The sequence below is a fragment of the Lutra lutra genome, chromosome 8 (genome assembly GCF_902655055.1).
Source record: "Lutra lutra chromosome 8, mLutLut1.2, whole genome shotgun sequence".
NCBI lineage: Eukaryota > Metazoa > Chordata > Mammalia > Carnivora > Mustelidae > Lutra > Lutra lutra.
In genome coordinates, this window is record NC_062285.1 from 58,048,956 (window position 1) to 58,061,060 (window position 12,105).

The window sequence follows — 12,105 nt, forward strand, 5'->3', positions numbered from 1 at the left end:
CACCCAGGTGCCCCGTAACCTGCTACTGTTGGATAAAATAGTCCAGAGATGTCATTTATACCCAGTTGACTGATGGTGCTGTTGAGTTCAACTATATCCTTAACAGTTTTCTGCCTGCTGTATCTGTCCACTTCTGATAGAGGACTGTTATAGTCTCCTACTACAACAGAGGATTCACCTGTTTCTCCTAGCAGTTCTACCAGTTTTTGCCTCCTGTAGTTTGATGCTCTACTGTTAGACAAAACATTAAGGATTATTATGTCAATTTAGAGTATTGACACCTTTATTATTAGATGCCCTTCTTTATCCCTGATAACTTTCCCTGCTCTGAAGTCTACTCTGTCTGAAATTAATATAACTACTACTTTCTTTTGATTAGTGTTATCATGGTATTTTTTTCTACCCATTTAATCTATGTGTCTTTATATTTATTTATTTTTAAGATTTTATTTATTTATGAGAGAGAGAGAAAGCACATGAGTGGAGGGTGGGGCAGAGGAGAGAATCTTTAAGCAGACTCTCCGCTGAATGTTGAGCCCATTTTGGGGCTCCATCCCACAACTCACAAGACCATGACCTAAGCCAAAACTGAAAGTCAGATGCTCAACCGAATGAGCCACACAGGCACCCCTTTTTATATTTAAGGTCAGTTTCCTGTAGACAACATATATTTGGGTCTTGTTTTTAGATCCACTCTGATAATCATTATCTTTTAATTAGTGTATTTAGATCACAAACATTTAAGGTGATTATTGATATATTTGGGTTAATATCTACCATATTTGTTACTGTTTTCTATTTACTGCCCTTGTTCTTTTATCTTTCACACTTTTTCTGCATTTTGTAGTTTTGAGATTTTATAATTCCATTTTCTCTCCTTTCTTCATTTATACTTTTTTCATTATTTTTTAAAGTTGATGCCCTAGAGTTTGCACTGTATATTTACAACAAACCCATTTTCAAATAACACTACACTGCTTCATGGATAGTGCAAGTACCTTATAATAGCAAAATAGTCCTAATTCTGCCCCCATTCCATCCCTTGTATCATTTCTTCATCCATTTAACCTGTACATAAACATGCATATATCATTGAATACATTGTTGCTATTATTATTATTTTGAACAATTATTATGTTAGACCAGTTAAGAACAAGAAAAATAAAATTTATCTTTATTTATTACTTCCAGTGCTCTTCCTATCTTCATATAGAGCCAAATTTCTGATTCACATCATGTCCCTTCTCTCTGAAGAACGTCTTTTAACACTTTGTGCGAAGCAGATTTACTGGCTATAAATTCCCTCAATTTTTATTTGTCTGAAAAAGTCTGTATTTCTCCTTCATTTAAAAATTTTTGCAGGGCACAGAATTCTGAGTTGGTAGTTTTTCTTTCAACACTTTAAATATGCTCCTCTCTCTTGCTTATGTTCTTTCTGAGAAACTGGATGTAATTCCTCTCTTTGCTCCTCTATAGGTAAGGTGCTTTTTTCCCTCTGATTCCTTTCAAGACTCTTTACCTTGAATATGGTATGTTTAAGTGTGGTTTTTTGGGGGCATTTATCCTGCTTGGTGTTATATGAGTGTCTAGTTCTGTGGTTTGGTGTCTGACATTAATTTGAAGAAATTTTCCATCATTATTGTTTCAAATATGTCCCTTTTGGGCACCTGGGTAGCTCAATTGGTTAAGTGTCTGCCTTCGGCTCAGGTCATGATCCCAGGGTCCTGGAATCGAGTTCTGCATTGGGCTCCTAGCTCATCGGGGAATCTGCTTTTCTCTCTTCCTGCTGCTCCCCCTGCTTGTGCTCTCTCTCTCTCTCTCGACAAATACATAAAATCCTAAAGAAAGGAATAAATAAAACAAATATGTCCCTTTCTTTCTTCTTCTGGTATTCCCATTACACATATGTTATACCTTTTGCAGTTGTCCTATAAATGTTGGGTATCTGTTTTCTTCAGTTTTTTTTTTTTCTTTGCTTTTCAGTTTTGGAAGTTTCTATTACCATATCCTCAAACTCAGAAATTCTTTTCTCAGCCATACCCAGTCTACTAATGAGGCCATCAAAGGCATTCTTCATTTTTTAATGTTTTTGATCTCTATTATTTCTTTTTGCTTGCTTTTTAGAATATCCATCTCTCTGCTTACATTATCTATCTGTTCCTATATATTTTTTCCATCAAAGTCCTAAGCCTATTAATCATAGTCATTTTAAATTTCCAGTATGATAATTCCAACATCCCTACCATATCTGACTCTGGTCCAAAGCTTATGCAGTCTCTTCAAAGTATGTTTTCTGCCTTTTAGTATGCTGATAATTTTTGTTAAAATCCAGACATGACATATAGGTGAAAGGAACTCTGGCAAATAAATCTTTAATGGTGTGGTGTAAGGTGCAGGAGAAGGGGAAACGCTGTATAGTCCTATGATTAGGTCTCAGTTCTTTGAAGAGCATATGCATCTGGTCTGTGAACTTCACCAGTGCTTCTCAATATCCCTTATTCCCACCTTTGGTGGCACAGGATGGCTAGAGGGAGCTGGAATTCGGTATTTCTCTTTTCTTACATAGAAGGCTAGAGTTAGGTATTTACCTTCCTCCAAATAAGTTAGGCCCTAACAAAACCCTATAGGTTAGGCTTTGGTAAAATAGTTTCTCTTGAGAGCAGTATTTAAGAGAATGGTATGCTTCGGTACTTTTCAAAATGGTTAATTTCCCCCCTTCTCCTGAGAGAAACATGAGGGAATTTTTCTCCAATCTTCACTGTGAGGACCTGGTAGATCCTAGAGATCTCTTTGACTGGGACCTCTGGAATCTGATACTCTCTCGTCCATACTGAGCTTCCCGCAATTCATCAATTAAAGTGTAAGTTTTCAGGGCTCCTGGGTGGCTCAGTCGGTTCGGCTCAGGTCATGACCCAAGAGTCCTGGGATTGAGCCCCCTACTAGGCTCCCTGCTCAGTGGGGAACCTCCTGCTCCCTCTCTCTCCTGGTTGTTCTCTCTCTCAAATAAATAAAATCTTAAAAAGAAAAAAGTGTAAGTTTTCTACCAGGCACTCATTCCTGCAGAAGTGTCTGCTCATGGATTTTTACTCCAGTAAGTTGTGATTCTCTGTATTTCCTGTCTGTCTTTCCACTTTGGGGGCATTGGTTCATCCTGTGGCCTCACTTCTCTGAAGGATCCAAGAAGAGTTGCTAGTTTTCAGTTTGTTCAACTTTTTACTTGTTGTTAGGATGGAGCAGCAACTTCTTGCATATATTTTTCAAAAGATTTCTGTGCACTTGCTTTTTGGTTGCAAAAAATGTGCTCCCATTGAACATGTTTTTTAACCTGCTTAAGGGGTTCACTTGACGGTATATCTTTAAATTTTTTCTATGGTACTATAAACTTACATCATCATTCTTATTGATTGCTTGATATTCATTGTATAGTTTTATCACTATTTCACTATTTATTGAACTGTCCTACTGACAGAAGTTTTATATTTTTCAACATTACAAACAATGCTGCAGCAAATATCCTTACATAAGTTTATATACTTATATGGGGATTCCCCCATGAAAATTCCACTAAAATAATATTTGTTTTTTTCCAATTACAAAAGTAAGGCACATTCATCATAGAAAATTTAAAAAATACAGAGAAGTCCATGCCCAGAAATAACCATTCTCAATATTTGGTCATGCCCTAACGTATAAGAGGACTGGTTAACAAATAATAAGCTATTGCCAAACTCTGCTCTTCCTGGGAAACATTCTCTCCTGTTAATGTGACTTTTATAAATAGGGATCACATATCAATTTTACTAGCTTAACTTTGTGAGTTCTGGAGGCACTCTTATTTTCCCTACGAATCACCTATATTACTACAAATGTATTTAAGTTCAATTTATAATGAGATTAATTTTCTTGTCTTGTTTCCAGGTTTAAGAAGATTCCCAAGTGACTGTAAAATTAAACACAAGCAAGTAAATTCCAGTGCTGCAGTAAAATGCCTACTTTGCTCTTTCATGTATATGCATTGATTTACCTAATTTTTTTTTAAGATTTTATTTATTTATGGGGCGCCTGGGTGGCTCAGTGGGTTAAGCCGCTGCCTTCGGCTCAGGTCATGATCTCAGGGTCCTGGGATCGAGTCCCACATCGGGCTCTCTGCTCGGCAAGATGCCTGCTTCCCTCTCTCTCTCTCTCTGCCTGCCTCTCCGTCTACTTGTGATCTCTCTCTGTCAAATAAATAAATAAAAAATCTTAAAAAAAAAAAAAAGATTTTATTTATTTATTTGAGAGAGAAAGAGAGAGCAGGTGCAGGAAGAGAGTCAGAAGAAGAGGAAGACTCGCCGCTGAGCAGGGAGTCTGATGCAGGGCTCAATCCCAAAACCCCAAGACCATCACCCCAACTGAAGTCAGAAGCCAGAGGCTTGACCAACTGAGTCACCCAGGCACCTCCACTGCTTTGCCTATTTTGTGCTCTTACATTCGCCTATTGTTCTTTAGGTTAAACATCTTCATTTCCAAACTATTAATATGACCACTCAAGAAAGAAAATCCTTTGCTCTAGATTACTAGAAACACAAAACGTCAACAAACACTGTGGTAGGCTCTCATTAAAGGGACATTATATGGCCACTGACATGATGGCAAAGTGGCACAGTCTACCTCCCAGAACCTAAACCCAAAGATGCCTCAAAAGTAAGAAATGAATGGACATTTTAAAAAACAAAAAGAAAGAAAGAAAGAAAGAAAGAAAGGAAAACCAGCAGAAACCCCTGGAGGGTCAGAAGGTATCTGTGATTTGGTAAAGAAGGGAAATAGTAGCCCTGTACAGAGGAAAGCCAGGCTCCAAACATGGGGAGTGAATTTGCAAAGAAATTTTGATTGGGCTCTTTTATTTTAAAAAAAATTTTTTTTTAAGATTTTATTTAGTCACTGACAGAGAAAGAGAAAGAGAGAGGGAATACAAGCAGAGAAAGCAGGAGAGGGTGAAGCAGACTTCCTGCTGAGCAGGGAGCCTGATGCAGAGCTTAATCCCAGGACCCTGGGATCATGACCTGAGCTGAAGGCAGACGCTTAATGACTGAGCCACCCCAAGCTGGATTCTTTTCTACCCCCACCCCCAACATTGCCCAGACTCAGATCATTGTTTTCCCTTTCAGCCCTACCCCAATACCGGAAAGCAGATTCACAGCAGAACACTATTTGGATGTAGAGTAAAACAAGCAAAGTAAATGTTGACTTAACCAATAAGCATCAAAGTGTTTCCTCCTAACTCCCCCAACCCACAGACCTTCTTTTCATCTGAAGGACTAGACAATACATTCTTAGAAAACATGGGGCGCCTGGGTGGCTCAGTGGTTTAAGCCGCTGCCTTCGGCTCAGGTCATGATCCCAGGTCCTGGGTTCGAGCCCTGCATCGGGCTTTCTGCTCAGCTGGGAGCCTGCTTCCTCCTCTCTCTCTGCCTGCCTCTCTGCTTACTTGTGATTTCTCTCTGTCAAATAAATAAATAAAAAAATCTTAAAAAAAAAAAAAAAAGAAAAGAAAACAAAAGGCCTAGGGTAAGATACAGACAGGTTCGCTAAAGGGCAAAGCCTCCTGATGAAAATGAGGATTTGAACCCTGCTCACCAGGGGTGGCACAACTAAGGCTTAGGTTTTGATTCTTCCCACCCACTTCATTCATTACCTACCAAGATGACTGATAATTGATACCCAAGAGAGAAAATGATCTCACAGGGAAAAATAACTAGAAAATTAGGAAGGCAATAAGCTAAATAACCTACTCTAGATGACAAGAATTAATAGAATACATGCCAACTAAATGTCCCTAAAGAGGATACTGATAATGAAGCCAAAACAATTATAAAGAAACAAGTAGGATTACTGAATATTCAAAACACAGTTGAAATAAGCTCATTAGAAGACATAAACAGCAAAATAGACATAGCCCAAGATCGGGTCAAGAAATGTTTCTAGAAGACATCAAGAAGGAATTAGAGAAGAAAAATATAAAAATTAAGAACTATGGAGGCTAGACATAGAAATATCAGCATTTATATATTAGGAGTGCTAACAGGAGAGAAAAAAGTAAATGGAGGGAAGATGATACATGAAAACAAGTAAGGACTTCCAAAGAAAGATTGATACTGAAAGGTTATACAGGGTGATAATTAGGGTTGATATGGGAAAATGAATACTTACTGATATTTTAATGAAATTTAAGAACTCCAAAGACAAAGAGAAAATTCTAAAATCTTTCTAAGAAGAGCAGTTCACCAATAAATAAAATGAATCAGAATGGTGCCAGACTTCTCAAGAGCAACATTAGGAGCAGGAAAGCAATGAAGAAATATTTCCAAAATATCAAAACCAGAAACTTTTTTTTTTAAGATTTTATTTATTTATTTGACAGACAGAGATCACAAGTAGGCAGAGAGGCAGGCAGAGAGAGAGAGGGGGAAGCAGGCTCTCCGCTGAGCAGAGAGCCCAATGCGGGGCTTGATCCCAGGACCCTGAGATCATGACCTGAGCTGAAGGCGGATGCTTAACCCACTGAGCCACCCAGGTGCCCCCAAAACCAGAAACTTTTAAAAAATATTTTATTTATGTATTTGTGTGAAAGAGAGAGAGAGAGAGACTGAGAGCACAAGCTGGGGGAGTGGCAGGCAGAGGGAGAAGCAGGCTACCTGCTGAGCAAGGAGTCCAATTCGGGATTTGATCCCAGGACTCTTGCATCATGACCTGAGCCAAAAGCAGACACTTAACCAACTGAGCCACCTCGGTACCCCTAAAAACAGAAACTCTGACTCCAAAATTTAATATTCAGCTAAGCTATCAATTAAATGTGAGGGTACAAGAAATACATTCTCAGACCTTTAAGGTCTCAGCAGATTATCATAAAGACCCTATGAAAATATTCCTGGAGGAAATAAGATATCAAACAAAAATTTTAGGAAATGCTATAAAATACAAGATAGTAAGAATGAGAAAATAACTTTCTGAAGTTTGCCTAAAAACATTGTACGGGGTGTCTGGGTGGCTCAGAGAGTTGAACGTTGGACTCTTGTTTTCAGCTCAGTTGTGATCTTGGGGTTATGGGATTGAGCCCCGCATTGGGCTCCATGCTCAGCAGGGAGTCTGCTTGAGATTCTCTCTCCCCCTTTCTCTCTGCCCCTCCCCTGACTTGTGTTCTTTCTCTCTCTGGAATGGATGAATAAATCTTAAAAAAAAAAAAAAATCATGGGCTCCTGGGTGGCTCAGTCAGTTAGGCTGCTGACTCTTGATTTTGGCTCAGGTCATGATCTCAGGGTCCTGGGATTGAGCCCCACATCAGGCTCTATCCTTAGTGGGGAGTTGGTTTGGGGCTTGCCCACTCCCTCATTCTCTGCCCATCTTCCTGCTGGTTCTCCCTCTCTCTCTCTCTCTCTCTCTCATAAATAAATAAATCTTTTTTTTTTTTTTAAGGCATTTTAGGGGCACTTGGGTGACTGAGCAGGCCCCACATCAAGCTCCCTGCTCATTGGGAAGTCTTCCTCTCCCTCTGTTCCTCCTCTCCCCTGCCCATGTGCTTGCTCTCTCTCACTCACACTCTCTCTCAAATAAATAAAATCTTAAAAAAATAAGGCATCTTATACACATAACTACACACCCCAGATATAACAAATTAGGGCACAGAATGCAATATCCAAAGATAGGGAAGAGTGCATGTGTTAAAGTATTTATCCTACTAAGGGGGAAGATACAGATAGGTATTGATAAATTTCATAAATTAGGGGAAAAAATACAAGTTAATCCCTTAGCAGGTTAGGGATAACCAATAAAGAACAAATATAAAATGCACGCCTTTCAAAACCATAGATAAAATTGATTTATCCAAGGAAAGGAGCAAGAAACAAAAGAAAAAAAAAAAGAGAGAAAACTTAAATACTTCTAACATAGAAGTAATTTAATATATTAAACTCACCAAAGAAAAGATAAAATTCTTAGATTGAATTAAAAAAACAAAATCTAGCAGTATAATGTCTACATGAGACACATTTAAAAGAAACGGACAAATTAAAACAAAAAGATGGAAAAAGGCAGCTATGAACTAAAAGAAAGCCAAGCAGATTTCTAATATCAGACCAAAAATAGAATTCAAGGCAAAAAGCATCATTAAGGGCAAAGGAAAACTATAGATAAAGAACATGTAATATACAGAAAATATAATACATCTATATTAACACAGATGCTTATTACAATTTAACTTCAAATATTCAAAATAGGACCTGACCCCTGGCTCTCCCTATACCCCTCTAAAATAATGTCTATTTGTTTTTAGAGCTTGGGGAGGGGCCGAGGGAGGAGAAGAAGAAGGAGAATCTTAAGCAGACTCCATACCCATCACGGAGCCCAAAGCAGGGCTTGCTCTCACAACCCTGAGATCATGACCTGACTGGAAATCAAGACTCAGATGCTAAACCGACTGAACCAACCAGGTGGATGTCCCTAAAATGATGTCTATTTTAACTCCTATACCACCCCCCCCCCCCACCATCAGTTGGCCTGGAAATGAGGTGCGGGTCTTCCTCACTCCTCAATGCTACTTCTAGATCATTCTTCCCTCCTCTCTAATAATACTCAACCTTAAGTCTCCTGTCATTACACTATCTACCATCCACTGCCTTCTCTGTTGCAGTCCTTTACTTCCTCCTTGCTCACTGCCACTCTATCCAGTACTTCTGTCATAATCCCTAGCAATATTAATGTTCATTTAGTTCTTTCCAACACCTGGCCTTGTAATGTTTTGATCTGTTCTCTCTCGGTGACTTCATCCTCTAGCCATTTAATCATACCCTTGACCTTTTCATTGCAAAAACAAAATAAAACAAAACAAAAAAACCCCTGCAACCGTTCCATAATACAGTTTCAAATGAGTCATTCTCCAAACATCATCTCTCTACAGCTCACCCCAGCTAGTACCCTAACTCTACCAATCCTTTGATCTCCACAGAGATCTTTTATTTCATTGATTCTACCACCTTCATAGCATCCCTTACCCTTTCATGTCCTCAATTCCTTTGTAATCTACTTTAAATTCCATGATAGGTAATTATAATCAGTCCCTTGCATATGCTCTTAACTCAGACTCACTTGCTCCTTACTCCTTGGTTGTCCACAGCTCAGCTTAAACCAAATTTTCTCAGACTACTCCCTTCCTGTACCCTGGAAGCTGAATGTATCTTCAGAAAAACATTCAAACTTGCTGACTAGTATTACATTAAATAATCATTGAGCTCAACTGGCCCCATAATGCTGCTTGGTGAACATACTATATTTCCCTAATCCATTTACTCTGACTTCCCCGGACAGCAATTTTATATTTTCTCCTATCTTCTCAAATTTCTGAGGCCTTTTCTTTCCATCTTCTTTCTTGGCTGATGACTAAGTAACTTATTACACTGAGAAAATGGAAGCAATCATTATTAACTCCAAATACTTCTACTACCACATCTCCTTAATTATCTGCTTTTGTACCCATGTATCTACTTTCTCTCTTGTTACCTGTGGATAAAGTATCTGATTCCTATCTAATGCTAGCCCCTCCCTTGAACACTAGATCCTATCTCTTCTCTTCTATTCAAGAACATTGCTTCAGTAATTCTCCCATCTCGGTCTGTGCCATCATTTTTTCACTCTCTAACATGTTATTTTTCTCAACTTTGAAAAAAAACAAGCAAACAATTCTCTTAGGCCCACTTCCTCCACCACTTACTGCCCCACTTCTCCCCCTTCCATTCATACCAAAATTCCTTTTAAAAATGATGTTAACTAACTATCTCTAATTTCTCTCCTCTCCTGAACCTACTCTAATCAGGTCTTTGTTACTACCCTATCATCAAACTTAGTCCTGGCAAGGTCACCAACAATCTCCATACTGTTAAATCCAATGTTCAGTTTTGCATATCAGCTAACATTTGAAACTACTGATCACTCTGTTTCTTTGAAATAATTGTTTCACATGGGTTCCAGGACATTATACTCTCCTGGTTTGCCTCCTAACTTTCTGGCCACCTCTACATCTTTTTTGCTGGTTCTTTTTCATCTTCCTGCCCAAAAATGTTGGAGGAATTCAGAGTTTAGTTCTTGGATCTCTTGTCCCGTCTATACTCCCTGGATGGTCTCACTCAGTCTTATGGCTTTAAATACCATATATATGCTGATGATTCCAAACACATATCTCAGCATCCGCTTTTCTCCAAACTTTGCCCCTGAATATTAATCCTATATCCACTTGGTATTTCCACTTAGCTGAGCTCCTGATAGCACTAGCCCTCTTATGCTTTGCTTGTGATGATACTTTTTGCCTTGAATTTGTAGCTTCAATTTAGCTTATATAATATAGTTACCTGTTTTTATTTCCGTGTTTCATTTTGTTTGTTTTTGGTGTTTCTGTTCATATCAGCCTGGAATACCTACTTAAATCTCTTTTAACTTGTCCACAGTTTTTCCTTTTAAGTGTGTCTCTTATAGATAATATATTCCTAGACCTTAATTTTGAAATCTAGTCTGAGATTCAACCTGAGTTTCTGCCTTCTCATAGATGGAGTTAACTGATTAATATTTATTGTAATTTCAGCTATATTGGGAATGATTTTTGTCATCTTATAAAGATGAATAAGATGGATAATTCTCTAATGAGCTAATTAGAAAAAAGATTCAAATAATCAAATCACATAATGAAATCATGAGAACTAGCTACAGATACAACAGAGATAGAAAAGAGTATGATGGGATGCCTGGGTGGCTCAGTTGGTTAAGCATTTGCCTTCAGCTCAGGTCATGATCTTGGGGTCTTGGGATAGCGCCCCATATCAGGCTCCCTGCTCAGTGGGGAGCCTGCTTCTTTTTCTCTCTCTGCCCCTCTCCATGCTCTTGCTCTCTCTCTCTCTCAAATAAATAAATAAGATCTTTTAAAAAAGAAGAAAATAATATGATGGTTGATTACAAGCTAATACACTAAATAACTTAGATGAAATAAATGATTTTTGGAAAATTATAAAATTCCAAAATTGGCAGAAGAAATTAAAATATAAACAGACCAAATATCTATAAATAAATTGAATAGCAATTAAAGACCTTTCCCCAGAAAAAAAGCCTTAGGCTTATGCGGTTTTACAGTGAGTTTTACCAACCTTTCAAGGGACAGATAATCCCTTTATCAATTAAATTATTAGAAAACAGGAAAAGAGAAAAAGCTGCCTAATGATTTATTCCAAATCAGATAGTACAAGAAGAGAGAATCATAATCTACGACACTGATGAAAACAGATTTAAAAAAATAGATGCAGGGGGCGCCCGGGTGGCTCAGTGGGTTAAGCCTCTGCCTTCGGCTCAGGTCATGATCTCAGGGTCCTGGGATCGAGACCCACATCAGGCTCTCTGCTCGGCAGGGGCCCTGCTTCTCCCTCTCTGCCTACCTGTGGTCTCTTTCTCGCTTTGTCAAATAAATGAAAAAAAAAAAAATAGATGCAAAGAAATATTATCCAACCGAATTCAACAGCCAAGGTGTTCATGGTTTCACAAGAGAAAACTATCAATGTTATTGACTATATTTATGGATTAAAGGACAAAAATCATATAGTCTTTCCAAGAGTTGCAATATAAAGCACTTGATAAGGTTACACACTTATATAATTCTTCAGAAAAACAGGAATATTAATTCTCTGTATTAGCAATAATGAACCAGAAGCAATCCCATTCACACTACCACCAAAAACTACAAGATATTTAACAATTAATTTACAAATATGGCATAACATCTTTACCCCGAAAAATTGTAAACTCTAATAAGACATAAAAGGAGATCTGAAAAAACAGATAAAGCATGTTCTTAGATAAGACAACTTAGCTTAGTAAAGATGTCAGTTCTTCAAAAGTTAATCTATACGTTCAAATCTTATTTTAAAATGTTAGCAGGAACTTTTTTTAGAAACTCGAGAAACTCATTCTAAAATGTATATGGAATAGTAGCTCATGAAAAGATGAATCAATTTTGAAAGAAGAAAATGAAAAAGGGAATAAACTACAACTATTAAGAGCTGGCACACTACAGAGATTAAAAAAAAAAAAAACAGC

The 12,105-nt window shown here is 37.9% G+C and overlaps 2 protein-coding genes across 12 annotated transcripts in view; one reads left to right on the forward strand and one right to left on the reverse strand.

The window, feature by feature from the left end:
- Positions 1-3,991, forward strand: part of FAM186A (family with sequence similarity 186 member A) — a 70,171-nt gene extending 66,180 nt beyond the window's left edge. For all 11 annotated transcript variants that reach the window (XM_047740042.1, XM_047740035.1, XM_047740040.1 and 8 more), the window contains one exon: positions 3,919-3,991. In XM_047740042.1, the coding sequence (XP_047595998.1) occupies positions 3,919-3,940 (22 nt within the window). In that variant the 3' untranslated portion in view covers positions 3,941-3,991. The remainder of the gene's footprint in view (positions 1-3,918) is intronic.
- Positions 1-12,105, reverse strand: part of LARP4 (La ribonucleoprotein 4) — a 223,105-nt gene that overhangs the window by 160,592 nt on the left and 50,408 nt on the right. The window lies entirely within an intron of this gene.